General features: G+C 43.3%; 2 protein-coding genes across 2 annotated transcripts in view; both read left to right on the plus strand.

Annotated features, from left to right (window-relative positions):
- TP53INP1 (tumor protein p53 inducible nuclear protein 1) overlaps nt 1-7624 on the plus strand; it is an 18004-nt gene extending 10380 nt beyond the window's left edge. The window contains exons 3-4 of the mRNA XM_015560918.1: nt 502-588; nt 2943-7624. Coding sequence (XP_015416404.1) covers nt 502-588; nt 2943-3192 — 337 coding nt within the window. The 3' untranslated portion in view covers nt 3193-7624. The remainder of the gene's footprint in view (nt 1-501; nt 589-2942) is intronic.
- An 8008-nt stretch (nt 7625-15632) lies between these two features.
- Nucleotides 15633-16059, plus strand: part of CCNE2 (cyclin E2) — a 13009-nt gene continuing 12582 nt past the window's right edge. Inside the window, exon 1 of the mRNA XM_015560921.1 lies at nt 15633-16009. Within this exon, the coding sequence (XP_015416407.1) occupies nt 15633-16009 (377 nt within the window). The remainder of the gene's footprint in view (nt 16010-16059) is intronic.

Here is a 16059-nt window from a genome sequence, read left to right on the forward strand (position 1 = left end):
TCAGTGACCTTTGCTATGTTCCAGAGCAGACTTATAGACATTTTGTGGCCTTCATCCAGGGGATATAGTCAAGATTGCTCCTCCCATAAAATAAAGTTCATGGCAGCTAATTAGCTCCAAGTCTGACTTGTCCATGATGGACGTGAGTGGAAGGTTCCCTGTGGTGGTAAGTACTGCGCGGACGCTGCGCTGCCTTAATGCCCTGAACACCTGGCAAGGGCAGGTGAACTTGATTCTTTGGAGCAGTTCAGAATATTCCTGTGGTTAGTGTTGTCCTCCTAAGGGCCTCTTTTTGGATCGTCCAAGCTCTGACTCTGCAAACTAGACCATTGTATATATCTTGTATTTCCTGTTTGCCAAATATAAACAAAGCCCAGACAGCTCATTAATTTGTTAACTTTACCAGAGTTTGCTGTACTCTTAAGTCTCGATATTGTAGATTATCTTGAAGGAAGATAAACATATGCTTGTACCAGATTGAAAAACAATTTGCTTATATAGTTATCCAGGCTTTCTACTAGGTAAGATCTTTGATGGGAAATGTGACTTTAACTGGCACTTTATTCAGCGCCATAAGTTTATTAAGAGGTCAGTGTTTCAGGCATTCCAACAAAAATTTACAATATAATTTTTTTTTTGGAGGTGATACTGATTTAACTGTGTCATACTTAATTCAAATTAATTTCTTCAGTTCTTAAAAATTCTTCCTGATTCTGATCTCACCTTTGAGAAATTCCATTCAAGAATGTAGCATGGTTAATAGTCATTTTAAACTTACTGTCATTTGTATATATGCTCTTCAATATTTTAAAGTATGTGTGTCTGTATGTATGAGTATATATATATTATATATAAGTATATATATACGTATATTCAGCAGCTTTGGAAGTAACATCACAGAAGCAGTACATATATATTGCAGAAAATAGAAAATGCCAATGTGCAGAAATTGGAAATGAATACTGCTGCGATCCCAGGGCAGAGCCTTCCAGATTGTTTTTCCTGTATGTCCTTGTGCGCCCGTGTGCACACACACATTCCCCATTTTTAACCTACATGGGATCAAGCTGCATATGCTTTTTATAATCTGCTTCTTCAGGCAATGATCCCCACCTTTTTTTTTTTTTTAGTAAAATTTCATTGCATCAGCTACAAAACCATGCTCAGATTTCCTCCTGGAGCCAGAGCGTTTGTCCCGTTTGTACAAAGCAGCATCCGGTGCAGGCCTTGCACTGCATTCGGTTGTATGTTTGTAGTTCTGCAGCAGTGAAACTGTCATTTCTTCTATCTTGTTTTTGTATCTTTTTATACTTTAATAATGGCACAGAGGGAAGTTAAGTATGTACTTTTCCATATGTAACAGTTCAAAAAAACACATTTAACTTTATATAAATTCTTTCCGAACATGAAGTACTGCAAGTTATTATAATAACTAAAATATTTCTTAATATCCTTATTTTTGGATTTGAAATTCTTTTAAGGCCTACTAAATCAAGATAGAAATTAGGTGTTACCAAAATTAGGAGAAAGGCTATGTAGTAATTATTTGTATTTTCTGAACAGGAAATAAATCATGTTTTGCAAAAGTTAGATCATTTTCATTCTACTTATCCTTGAAAATATTAGTACAAAGCACATAAAAGCAAGGTGCTTTATAAGTACAGATGAGCTTCAGATTGTGTGTTTTACTGTTTTAACCTTTACAAATACTATAATTTTAAGTAATATATGTGCCTTTCATGACCCATAGTAAACCAGTTAAAATATAGAAAAGTTGACTACATTCTAATAGTAAAATTAAATAGTATTTTAAATCTTACTAGTGATTTAATAGCTCACCATTTAACATTGTAGGGCCAGGAACAGCTGCTTATAAGACTCACTGGCACAGAGTAAGTATGTTCGCTTTGAGCCTGTGTGATACGTGTTATCAGTCTGAGCAGGCAGGTTAAGGACTCAAGGTGCCACCTTTTAAGAACCAGTCTTCATTTTAACGTCTCTTTATTAGTTTCTTAATGGGACCTGCTTCCATTATGTTTTTTAAAAAACTATATTAAAAAAAAAAAAAAAAAAAAGAACAGTGTTTTCCTCTAGTTATCACAAACAGTATACTATAACTGCCTTTCCTGTGTAAAATATCCCTTAAAAATCTTAAAACTCTCTAATGTAGTTTAGATATATCCTATTTCATTAGCTTTTAATATAGAAAACATATGGTTTGTAGCCAAGGGTCTTTATAATACTGCTATGCAAATATTGTTCCAAAATGTGCCCTTTATGATATAAATAATGAGTGGCTGCTCCTTACTAGGAAGGTGTTGAGTAGATTTTCCTTGTGCATATTTCTGTTAAATACAGTGTAAACCTTGTTTCCCAGAACATTGTACTTATAGACAGAAAACACTGTGAAGGCGCTTTGCCACAGGACCTCAGTATTCATCTGCTTCGTAACCATGGCCTCCACAGTGAAATCTGTGTTAGAATCCTGGTTAGTTAATCATTGTGACCTTAACACATCTCAGTGCCTTGGATTTCTGTTCAGTAAAACTTAGAAATTAAAATATTTTCCTGTTAAGATCATGGTAAGAAGTAAAATACAGAATATTTGCAAAATAGTTGGTAAATGCAGATATTCAGTAAATGTTAGTTTCCTTCCTAGAAAAGCATATGCAAATGCGTTTGCTTTGCAATTGAAATTTATTCAGTGTAAAGCACTTTTTATTTTTTAAAAAATCTACCTAATTAACCACCTGTCAATTACATGGCATATTTCTATTAAAAGTTGGCTGCTTTCTACCACTGTCAGTCAGAATGATCACAAAATATAAACTTGTCTGTCAGCCATGAGACACTAAGTTCTCATTCAACCATAAATTAGTGTGGCAAATTGAATTGCTGACACACTCTGTTGTATAATCCATGCCCATTTGTTTCTGTTTCAGAGTGGAAGCTCAAAATGAAGTGGGGCAGCACATTCACTGCTATGTTGCAGCTGTTGCTGCTCATGCAGCTTTTCTGGAACAACCCAAGAGTTTTCGCCCCTCCCAGTGGATAAAAGAACACAGTGAAAGACAGGCTCTGAACAGAAATAGTCTTCGTCGCCAAAATCTTACCAGGGATTGCCACTCCCGGCAGGTCAAGCACAGTGGCTGGGCTGTCCACCAGCCCTGCCCGCGTCAGTACAATTACTAAGAATTTCAAGTGTGGTTGGTTGGCTTCTCTTGGTTTGTACAGATGTGTTTGGATGTGTGTGTTTGGATGTGAAGTCTATAGCCACTTGGTGACCAATCACATAGTCGTTTTATTAGTGCGTTTAGACACTATCTTGAAAACCAGATTTACATGCTGTGTATCACATAATGCCTTGCTCTTAACATTTACTTTTTGGTAAATTTTTTCAGAATATTTTTGGAAACATATCAATACAATGACAGTGTTTGGTGATGTCTTTAAATCTATTAAAATGTACATGAATTAGCATTTTAAAGACATTTCTTCTCAAGTATGAGAATAGGCATCTTTCGATTTCATTTTATTTTGTATTACTTAATCAATCTTTTGAGTAAGCAAAAATTTATTCTCAGGGTCAGCCATACACTTTATTGACCAGTACTTGATAATCTTTTCTGTATATAATGAATACATTTTTACACACTAACATGAGCATTAACAGGTTATAGTTGCCATAGTTATAATGGAATTATGGCTGAATTGTCTTTTGAAAGAAAACTTGATATATTTGTGTGTGGTGTTTTGTTGTTTTTTCCAGATTAGCCATGCAGTTCATTTTGGAATTCAGGTACATTGTGTCAGTGAACAGTGCATTCAGTAATTCTGGCGTGACTGTGATGTGGTACAGACATTGACAGGTATCCTGGGACGAGAGCCCTTGTCTCACACGCAGAGGGATTAGAGTAGACCTGTGAAGTTGCAATTGGAAAATGTGTGTCCGTAACTAACCCGTTAGTGCACTATTTAAGTTGTTTGGATTCTTTCCTGCCAGCTCTGCCCACTCACCACCTCACATCAGCTGTAAACTCAGAAGTCCTTGTCCAGGCACTTGAGTGATTTCATAGTTATACCTGCCCACGGGGACAGTGATAGGCTCTGTATTCCTGGTGCAGTGGCAGGCGAGGGAAGGGGAGTTTTTGGGGTATCTTCTCATGGTGTCCAAATGAAGAGCGACAGGTTGGCTTCCTTCGGTTTTCATCTTTTAAGTCTGGCTTCAGGCAGAATCTTTAACCACTTTGACATGTTTCCTCCACCAAAAGGGGAGCAGGCAGGTACCTCCCTGGCAGTTGATCTGAAGTGGGGTTGTACAGACCGGTCTTGTGTGCGATTCCAAGGGCCTCTCTACTGAATCTAGTGATGGGGTGGGGCCCGTGGCTTTTTTCTGCCACAGCTGTTCTTCAGTGTTGGTGCTGATGAGGCCGGAGTGCAGCATTTAATGCCCCGGGAGGCCAGTTACTCAACACCGAGATCGGTTTCTTACCGCCAGCCAGTCACTTCATTTCTCAGCAGTTGTGATGGGTTCTGCTGAGCCATCCACACTCACTGATTTCTTCTGAAATAAAGTTAAGCACATACTTACAATCCAGACCACGTTCTGCTGACAGACAGGAGTATCGCTTTCAAAATTAAATAGCTCCTTTTCCCATCTCTTCTGCAAACCTAATTAAATAAGTACACGTCTCTACAATGTTCCGAGGAAAAAGCAGCATATAGTTATGTGAAGTATTACTCTATTTCTCAGGAACCCTGCAGCGCTCACTGCGGGGAGCCATGGGAGCTTTTCTCCAGTGAAGAGCTGTGCTCTTTTCTGACCAGACTGGGACTGGGGGGTCAGAAACGGTCAAGTCGTGCAGCAGATGGTGGCGTGAGGTGGTTCTTCCACTGGCGTTGATGAAGGGCCAGGAATGTCTCTAGAGCAAGAATCTAGAGCCCCTTCTCTCCTTTCCCCTTTCCACTTCAACGACCCCTTTATTTATTTGTTTTCTAATAGGGGCCAAGTCTGTCAAGTTTTGTCAAACTGAGCTAGAAGTTATTTGTTACTATTTGTGTTTACCTGAGTTGGGAGATAAGGTAGAGTTTTCATGAGGGTGTGTATGTTTTCACATCATGTCTGTTATAGGGCAATATATTGGTAACTTGAAAATAGACCAGCTAAATGTTTTCTTGATGTAAGCCTCTGACTATGTGGGCATCTCTTCATATATTACATGCAAGTTGTTAGTACCTCGCGAGCTATAGAAGTTCAGCCTTGAGAATTTATTTGGTAGCATGAACAGATTCCTATATAAAACTGAGTGGCCCTTTATTTTTTCAGATTTCCTGATACCTTAAACACATTTACATCTCTATCAGTTACTGCCTTTCTGTTTTCCTTATCTGGACCTTTTTGTTATGCTTTGTTCCTGGAAGACAAATGATTTTAGTCTTTGGGATATTTTTTCAGGGTAAGGGCTACCACACCATCTGTGATATATTGTGGTTTTTGTCTAAAATTGGCACATATAAGAATTGAAGAAACTAGTTACATCATTCAGTTGAGGTTCTTGGTCTTTAGATGTTTGTTAGGCATCTATTATGTACAAGATACACCAGTAATGACGTTGACAAGTTAAGGATTCTTTGAAACACGGCCAAAATACAATTTATTATAAATAAATTATTATTTTTGCTGTTGTATTAGTGGTTTACAATGTGCTTTAATGCATATTTCTTAAAAATTCACACAGTGAGAAATAAGACACCTTTGAATTGAGTGCTCTGACTGTTTATAAACTGATAATATAGAATGTTACTTGGAAAAAGTCTGGAATATGTGGTATACACAGCAGTGCTTATGAATGAGTTACTTAGTTTTTATAACCACGTTTCTCAAAGTTTGTGTTTTTGTTAATAAAACATTTTATAATGTATATCCTATGTTTATTCTTCCTTAGCTAATTGGATTACGTACTGCACTGAAAGTTGAAAATCAGCCATCCATTATCTCTGTGGCAATGCATTTATATTGCTGGCTGAGTGGGGAGTTTTTTACAGAAGGTGCAAAGTGTTTGAATTTCTGACTTCCTATTCCTTTTTTTAACATTAATTTTCAGTTCATTTTTCCAGTTTCCATGCAAACTCCTTTTCACATGCCTTCTCTGTTGTGTCAGTACTTCGATTCTAGTAAGAAGACAATTTACTTCAAACTTGAGAGGGACATCCAGCATCGCCTGTTTTTACTTCTCTGATCTGTGTAGCACACTGGTTGGTAACCTTTACATCTTCATTGAATCTGTCTTTGCTATTTCTCTTCCTCCTCAAGGACATGTATTGTCTTTTATGTTTTTAGGAGAAAAGAGCAAAAAAGAATATCTTATCCTCATTTTCTTTGAGTTGGAAACAAACAAAAATGAAGGACTCCAACTAGAAGATAGACACTTAAATAGATGAATGGAGACAGTTTAAGCGTTTCCAAGTATTAGTTTTTTTGTTTTTAGAATCAGTTAAGAGACTGCTCCTTATACTGGAGATACTAGCATATGTTTGTAATGTTACCTTAAAGTTATCTTAAAGCTATTTTATTTCATACGGCCCACACATAGATTAAATTCTTTTAAAAGGGGGGCTACTGTCATGGATGTTTCACTGCCAGGTTGATGTGTTATAAGTGGCATCCGATATCTACTTATTGTAATGCTTAAAGTTTTATTTAAAATGCTTTATTTAGAAAACCAACATAATGTTTGGTGTCAGCCTTGCCATGTACCAATTTCACTTGAAATTTGACACCAGTCACAGTGGCTTAGGGTGGAGAGAGGTACTGGAAAGCACACCGATAAGGATGTATTTTTCTATTTGCAACAGTACCCTTGATGTGGGAGAAGTTACTGTTCAGAGGAAGGCAGCTTACATAGATAATGTTTTGTATATTATTGAGGATTTTCCTTACTTTTTAAGTGTGTAATTGTTAAATGCCCAGTTTTGCTCTATATTTGCCTGAAGTTTTAGTATTCGTTTTCTGGATGGACTTCTGAAAACCAGTACTTGGGGAGATGAGATGTGTATGTTTCCAGGTTTGTTGTGTGTGAGTGGTTTTGCTTGCTTTTTGGTTGTATTTTCCTCCAGAGGTTTGGAACTTTAATCAATAATTCTGTGTATGTTATTTAAAGAAAGTGGCTTTGTTTTTTTTATTTCTCAAGTAAAATTGTGAACACATTTGCTTTTCAAGGGCAGGGCATCAGTTATAGAAACTGAAGAGTATTGTAGATTGCACTATGTGCCTTCTTGATGTGTTTCTGGACACACAACTTTTTCAACAACTTGAAATCTAAAAAAGGGACATTTGGTTAGGTTGTATACTGTACATCAATCTATGCATAAATGGCAGCTTGTTTTCTTGAGCCACTGTCTAAATTTTTCTGTTTTTATAGAAATTTTTTATACTGATTAGTTCATAGCTGGTCAGTTTTATACACAGACTAAACAATACAGCACTTTGCCAAAAATAAGTGTAGCATTGCTTAAAAATTGTGTATTAACACCAGTTCTTTGTAATTGGGTTCAATGGTGCATTTTGCACCACCTGGAGTTATGGTTCTTAATCTGTCAGTAAATAAAATGTCCTTTAACTTCACATTTGTCAGATTTCCTGTGTGTTCTTTTTCTTTATGGTTGTTAGTCTTAAAACTAGGTATATCTTAAAATATTTGCTGTTGAGTTTTACTTGTCCAAAAGATGTGTTTAATATACACTCTAAAAACGTGTGTAAAATAGTATATTATACTAAAATTAGTATATTAAAATAACCACTGAGCATGAATTTGAAGGTAACTCCCAGCCAGTACTTTTTCCCTCCAACCAATCTATGAAAAAACAAACAGAAACAACACACCCACAAATATAGGGCTTAATACATTGGTTTTTAGACTTTTCCAAGCTAGCTTAGTGAATTCTCAATGGCTCTTTTCCAACAGAAAGGCAGACACAATCTTTAAAAACATTTTAGGGGCAGTGTGGACAGACCTCAGGTCCATTAATGCCCCCTATTGTGTGGCTCTACTTTAATCAGGCCAGTAAACATTAGAATGGTTGACTAGGAAGCTCAAAGAATAAGTTCTGTGTTAAGGAGTCCCTGGGGGAAGATCAGCACTCTAGAACCATAACCTACTTCAAGGGAGATTTCCTATCATCTCTCCGCTGAGATAACATTAATACACAGGCAGAGGGGAGGAGGGGTTCACCCCAAAGATGAAAATAAGGTCATGGAGGTTGACTTGGGGTCTGCATGGCTGGTTCCGCTCTAGACAGCTAAAGCAGATTGCCCCTGTACAAGGTAGAGAACAAGGTGGGCAGACTCCTTTCTCATCTGAATCGGTGCCAGACTGAGTATTTACTTAGTGTATTAAGGTTCTGTTTAACTCAGAAAGCCAGGAAATTGCCAGGAGAAACCTGGGATGGTGTCTTCAGAAAATCTGACTCATGATCAAAGCAAATTACAACTGACAGAGAGCACCTGTACAGTAGGTTGCACACCCTGATCCGTGTTGAGCCTCACAGTCAGCCAGCCTGGGGGTCAATATCCCACCCACGAATGGGCTAACAGCATCAAGACCCAGTTACAACAGAAAGGCCCACAAAACCCACACAGGGGACATCCCTAGAGAGCCCAGCTCAGGAGATCAAGGAGACTGCATACTGGGTCCCACAGGGCACCTGCTACATAAGGCCACGAAGACTGGGAATCATAGCAGTTCTAGCTAATACATAAAAACAAACACAAAGAGACAGGCCCCAAATGAAAGAACAGGAGAAATCTCTAGAAAAAGAGCTAAATGAAATGGAGGCAAGCAATTTATCGGATACAGAGTTCAAAGTAATGGTTCTAAGGATGCTCAAAGATCTTAGTACTATAACAGCATGAAAAAACAACATAGAAACCATGAAAAAGAACCAGTTGGAAATGAAGAATACCATATGACATCAAGAATATACTGGCAAGGCCTGGCTGGTGTTGCTCAGTGGTTGAGCATCGACCCATGAACCAGGAGGTCATGGTTCAATTCCCAGTCAGGGCACATGTCCTGGTTCCAGGCTCAATCCCCAGTAGGGGGCGTGCAGGAGGCAGCCAATCGATGATTCTCATCATTGATGTTTCTATCTCCCTTCCTCTCTGAAATCAATTTTAAAAATATAAAAAAGTAGGTTGGATGAAGCAGAGGATCAATCACCGATTTGGAAGACAAGGTGAAAAAAAAGTAGTGAAAAGAAAAGAGAATTAAAAAGAATGAGGATAGAATAAGGTAACTTTGGGGTAACATGAAATGTAACATCTGCATCATAAGGGTACCAGAAGGAGAAGAGAGAGAGCAAAGATTGAGAACCTATGTGAAATGACCCAAACTTCCCTAACGTGGTGAAGGAAAAAACATAAGTCCAGGAAGTTCAGAAAGTCCCAACCAAACAAGATGCACCCAAAGAGGCCCAGACCAAGACATAGCATGATTAAAATGTCAAAGGTTAAAGATAAAGAGAATCCTAAAAGCCACAAGAGAAAAGCAGTTAATTACCTGTAAGGGAGTTTGCATAGACTGTCAGCTGATTTAGCAACAGAAAGATTTCAGGTCGTAAGGTGGACATCCTCCGAGGGGTCCCAGACTGCAAGAGGGCAGAGGCCGGGCTGAGGGACACACACCCCCCGCCCCGCACAAATTTTTGTGCACCAGGCCTCTAGTTCAGAAATAAGAGTTGTAACTCAACACCCAACCCAAAGCACTGGAAGAAAACCATCCAGGCAAAGGCACCGTCGGACGAAAGTCTGAAAAGGAGCAGCAACACTCCCCTGCAGATGACAAAAACTCACCAGAAAAATGTGGCCACAAAGCAGAAGGACATTTTAACACAACATCCTATTGTAAACTTAAAAAAATATATATACTGAGGCAGGAAGCTGACAAAGCAGAACCAAAGAACTCAAGGAAGCAATGGTCAGGCAACAGAAGCGGACGGAACAGGACACGGAACAGGAACGGGGAGGTTTAGAAAATAAGTATAAAAAAATACAGAAACAACAACAAATAACGAAACACAAGAGAGGAGACACGACTTAAGGGGCTCTGGAATATATAAAGAACAGAAACAAACGTGAAGGAGATAAAAATTAATAAAAATCATTAGGGAGGGAGGGAGAAGATGAGCAGAGGAAATTTTACGAATGTGAAGTTAGTGTCCCTGAAGAAAAAACCCAAAGCACTGAAACAGAACAAACATTTTAAAATATAGCTCCATTTTAAGTAGGGTTTGCAACCCCAGTTTGCAATCTCCTACTCACAATTGAGGTAGGAGAGCTCGGCCGCGATCACAGACCTAAGTTCAGGAACGAGGTGGGGAAGGCAGGCTGGGCTGAGGTCACCAATAGCAGGTCAGCGGTGCTGTCTGCCCCAACCTCCTCCCGGGGTGTCTAAGGAGCTTCCCCTGAGCTGTGGCAGCCACAAGGGAGGCTCAGAAGTGAGGGTTCATCCCAGGCTCCGTTACCTACAGAAGTGGGGGCCAGAGGCCAAGTGAATAAATGAAATAGACAAGTTTGCCACCAGAGAACCAAAAACTTCAGAGTTATACAATGAACATGTGTCCACCAACCAACTTGAGAATTTTTTTCTTAAGCGTGAGAATCTGAACATTTCACCATATTTGCTTCAGATGCTTTTAAGGAAATACAACTTTACTGATACAGTTGAAGCCCATTGTGAAACCCTTAGATCCCATTCATCTCCCCCACCACCAGAAGCTACCACTGTCCTGAAATTGACCTTTTTGTTTGTTTGTTAATCCTCATCCGAAGACATTTTTCCATTGATTTTTAGAAAGAGTGGAAGGGAAGGGGAGAGCCATTCCTCCTTGCATCTGCCCCGTTCCAGGGAGGGACACCGGGCCTCCCGCTGCTCACCTCGGAGTGGTCCCTGTCCCATACGTCTCATCCATCAGCGCACCTTCAGCTCTGCCTTCAACATACACGCTGAACGCAGCCACTTCTCACCAGCCCCAGCCCCCATCCTGTCCAGGCTCCCTGGGTCCCACGGGTCTACTAACTGCTCTCCACACACAGCCACACGGTGATCGATCTCAATCATGATCGGTTAAAGCGCTCCCTCCCGGCCTCTCCTACTCTCTCCCGTTCACCACATTCCAGCCATACTGACCTTCTTGTTCATCAGATACGCCAAGGCCCCCTGGACTGGCCCTTCCCCGCCTGGAATGCTCTTCCTCCTGTGAACCTGCGAGGCCTGCCCCCTGCACAGCTCTCTGCTCAGATGTCAGGGGAGGGGCGTCCCTGCACTCCATGGAGGCCAGCACCTCCCAGCACACTCCCAAGCTGCTTTCCTGTGTCCTCTTCCTTCTTATCACTAGCCTACAGCACCTTTATGTCTCCTGTGCCCCTCCCACTAGAATCAAGCTCTGAGGGAGCAGGAATCTTTGTTTGTTTCACTCGGTGCTCTGGTGTGTGCACCAGAAATGACTAAATGAACTAAATAAAATGTCACCTCGCCCTGACCGGTTTGGCTCAGTGGATAGAGCGGCAGCCTGTGGACTGAATGGTCCCAGGTTCGATTCTGGTCAAGGGCATGTACCTGGGTTGCAGGCACATCCCCAGTAGGGGGTGTGCAGGAGGCAGCTGAAGGATGTTTCTCTCTCATCGATGTTTCTAACTATCCCTCTCCCTTCCTCTCTGTAAAAAATCAATAAAAAATATATTCTTAAAAAAATGTCACCTCCTCTGAGTCCTCCCAGCCCACTGCAGCTAAAGCAGTGCCCTCCACCATATGACCTTCCTCTCTCTCCACAGCGCCTCGGGAGGGGACAGTGATGTGAAACACATTTATTCTCCGGCCCCCACCTCATGGTCTGGTGGACAGGGCCCGTCTCTGCCCAGCCCAGAGCAGGCTGACCCACCGGGCGCCCTCCTGTCTATTTCAACCTCTACCCAGGGCCTCGGGATTTCCAGAACCGCCCTGTCGTCCCTGCTCTTTCTCCACATGGTGCAGCATCACAAACCCTGAGGGAGCCGGGCCAGGGCCAGGGCCAGGGTGTGCTCTAGCGCTTGCACCCAAGATGCCCACCATGGGACGCGCCTCCCGCCCCTCCCTCCTGGCCGTGAGCAGCCCTGGCAGGCCGGGCACTCCCTGCTAGACTCCGGGGAGTCCAGAGGCCCGGACCTGCTCTGACTCCAGGGGGAGCACTCAGCTGGGACCTGCTGAGCCCTCTGCAAAGCTAGTGCCAGCTGCAAAGCTCCTCCAGGAAGTGTGCCCTGGAGTCAGTGAGCACGCCCCGCCTGGTAAGGGCAGGGGTCGAGGCCGCGTGGTGGGGGAGGGAGCCGTGGGGGAGGGAGGCGGAGAAGGAAGAGCCCCATCCCAGGGCAGGGCCGGGCTGCTCTCTAGAGGAGGTGGTGTTAGTTGGGTGTTCATGGAGAGATGGGAGTCAGCTGGGGGGAGCGTGCGAGGCGCGGGTGCAAAGGTCCCTGTGAGAAGGGCAGGGGTGTGGAAACTGCATGCCGGTGGACTTCCTGGGTGCCAGGGCTTGTGGGTTAGTGGTTTGGCCTCTAACCCAAGGTGCCCCATAGCAGGGCAGCGGCCGTGGGGCAGGTCTGCGCTTTAGAAATTCCAGCGGGCCCTGGCACTACATTTCATCGGGAGGCAGATTAGAGGGGGCAACACGGGTCAGGAAAACCAGTCAGGAGATGACTGCACTACCTGAAGGAAGACTGGAGTCCTGAATGAAGGCAGAGGGGAAAGAGGGTTCATCTGGCGATAACACGGTGACGGGAGGAAGCTACAGGGCTGCCGTAGTCAGACTCCACCATGGGTCTTGGGCAGGTTATGCCTCAGCTTCCTCATCTGTAAAGTGGGGATGACAGTACTAGCACCTGTCTCAGTGTTGGTGGATTATAGAAGGTACAAGCTTCAAGTAGAGCTTAGCACATCACCTTACTCAGGACGTGCTAGCTATAATTATGGAACTCAGAAAAAAGAAGAAAGGGAACCAGTTGTTCAGTGGTTAGAGTGTCAGCCTGGGGACTAGGGTCATGGGTTCAATTCCTGGTCAAGGGCAAGTACCTCTGTTGGAGGGCACGTGCAGGAGGCAACCTGCCCTTCTCGCAGGGACCTTTGCACCCGCGCCTCGCACGCTCCCCACAGCTGACTCCCATCTCTCCATTACCACTCTCAAGTCAATGTTTCTCTCTCCCTCTCCCTCTCCCTCTCCCTCCCTTCTATTCTCTCTAAAAATCAATGGGGAAAAGATATCCTCAGGTAAGGATTAAAAAAAAAAAAGGACTAAGATGACTTCCAGCATTCTAGTTTGGAAACTAGATCTACCGTTCTCAAAAGTGTGGACTTCTGGGGATCCCAAAGACTCTTTCAGGGCAACACAAAGTCAAAACTATTTTCACAATAAAATTAAGACAACTGTTCTTTTTCACTGTGTTGACATTGCTGTGATCATGCAAATGCAACCACTGGTGCCCCAGCATAAACCAAGGTGGTGGCTGCACACTCTACCCCAGTAGCCACTGTACCACCACTGACCATTAAGAAGAAAAAAAAAGCCAGTTTACTGAAAAATGTTTCTGATGAGTAGTAGTCCCGTGTTAAAATTTGGAAGGACCTTTTTAATAGAAATATTTTGGCTTAAGATGGATAATAAGCAAGTTTAATCAAATTTCTAAACTTCTCCCATGTAGAAGAATGCCAAATAAATTCTGTAGCTATTTCACCCTAGAGGAGGCGCGAACTCCCCACTCCTGGGGTGTGGGCTGCACAGTGACTTCCTTCCAAAGAGCAGAGCCTGGAGAGAGGCGGGAGCAACTTCACCATGGAGACGCCTGGCAAACACTACAGGTGGCCAAGGCCGGCACCCACAGCCATGAACCATGCGGAGTCTGTCACCTCGACACGAAGTGGTAAAAACGGCACTTTATCTCTGTAAAACCACGAGAAAAACATCAAAGTCCAATAGGAAGGCACCCTACAAAATCCTTGATCAGCCCCCTCAAAACTGTCACGGACATCAGAAACAAGGAAAAGCCTGAGAAACTGTCCCAGCCAAGAGGAACCTTAAGGAGACATGGCTTCTAAGGGTGGTGGTGTTTGGGCCCTGTAGCAGTAAAAAGATGAGAGGAAAACTAAGGAAGTCTGCACAAATTAATAATGAATCACCATTGGTCCACCTGGCAGTCAATGCAGCCCCTTAAGGTGAGATGTCAATAATGCGGGAAACTGTGGGAAGGGGCAGCTGCAGGTAGAGGGGTGTGTGGGAGCTCTGCTCTGCATGCTCCATTTCTCTGAAACTCTAAAACTTTTCTTAAAAAAACCCCCACCAGTTTATTCATTAAAAAACCCCAACATTAATTGGGAATAATTCTACCATCCGTCACTCTTACCATAGAGACCGAAAAGTTTCATAATGGGATATGCCATGCGTCATTCAGTTCAGCAGCTACCGAGGTCTGACTGTGTCTGCCTCTGAACGGCTGGGCCCTGGCTATAGAAAGATGACCAACGGAGGCCCAGGCCTCGCTGGAAATAGACATTTTACAAGGTAATTCTTGTCTTTGTGAGGTGAGCATAACTGCGGAGGAGGGCACCTGGGAAGGCTTCACAGAGGAGGTGAAAATGCACGGAAGCAAGAAATAAGTGGGTTGGCCCTCATTTAAAAAAAACAAAACCTGTGCCTCTCAGAATGTTCCGGGTTCCCTCCCCCTTTTCTCCTGAAAGCGAAAGCACAGTGGAGACCAATAGCTGCTTTACCATGAGTGTTGACTTTGCATGTACAGTAGGGAAGTGTCTACTTTAGAAAATGCCCAAATGTCTAAAATGATTACAAGTACTATATAGGAATCTCGTACATTTCAAAGTAAGTGAATTTTTAAAGTGGGGTGATTGGTAAAAGAAGGAGCTAACCATGAACATACAAAAACACGAAACATTGAAATAGAGACCCAGAAGGACGGCTACATGAACAGAATCCTGAGAAACTGCAGTTTTATAATCACCTTCCCGTTTTATCTAGGACCCTTCAAATTACTTCTTAATTTCTATGGGTTATAAACGAGGAACGGGAAGGGCAGGAGAGCCCGGGGCTAGCCCTGCGCATGCTCGGCGGCAGCTACGTCTGCAAGCCAGTCTCTATGTACATTATGAAATGCCAACTTTGAAACAACCCCTGAAACAAGCTGTTTTATCTTTTCTGGAGGAAACCCTCGCTCAGGGAAATCCGGTACCTTGCGGCGGAGCAGGACTGTAACCTCAGGCAACTGACAGGTAAACCCATGACCTGTTCAGTCTCGCTTGACCCCTGACCAGGTACATGCAGATGGCAGAAGTCACTCTGTTTTGTGGGAGTTTCTACCTTCTCCTTTCCTAAAGGTGCGCCCTCTTCACTTCATAGCCAAGGGCACGGACCAAAGTACATCTCTAACGCCTGTTTTCAAGTAATTGACTAGCGAGCTGGGGGCCGGGCATCCAGTACTCCAAGGTTAACCCTACAAATGTTGATCGGCATCGCCGGTGCTCGGTGCATTGGATGGTCGAATCCACGCCCCCAGGTTACCGGTTCTGCTCACGTTCGGGTGGAAAACGTCAGGCTGCGAGATGTCTTTACAGGTTTGCACCGCGACCGCGCATGGAGGCACCTCCTCCCCGGGCGGGAGAGCCATCGCAAGCATTACAACCGCTAGGCCGTTTCTCGGGACCGACGAGATCCTGGGTCCCTTCTGGTTCTGCCTGGGCAAGACTCTTCCTCCTTCCGCACGTGTGAATTTGGGCCATAAACACTCACTTTGCCAGCGTCACGAGGCTGTTGTCGGACACGAAAGAGAAAGCGGGGAAAAGGACTCCGCTAGCCCCAAAGCCCAAGAGCGCTCATCATCTCCAGGCTCGGAGGCCCGCACGGACCGCGACGCACAAAAGGCGCGGGAGGGGACCCCGTGGGGAGAAGAAGAGGGTGGAGTCCCGGCCGCCGCCTCCCGGTGCATCTTTGGAAAAGCCCGGGCCTCGGCCTCCCTGCCTTCTCCCGCCC

Source organism: Myotis davidii, unplaced genomic scaffold (assembly GCF_000327345.1).
Source record: "Myotis davidii unplaced genomic scaffold, ASM32734v1 scaffold390, whole genome shotgun sequence".
Classification (NCBI taxonomy): domain Eukaryota; kingdom Metazoa; phylum Chordata; class Mammalia; order Chiroptera; family Vespertilionidae; genus Myotis; species Myotis davidii.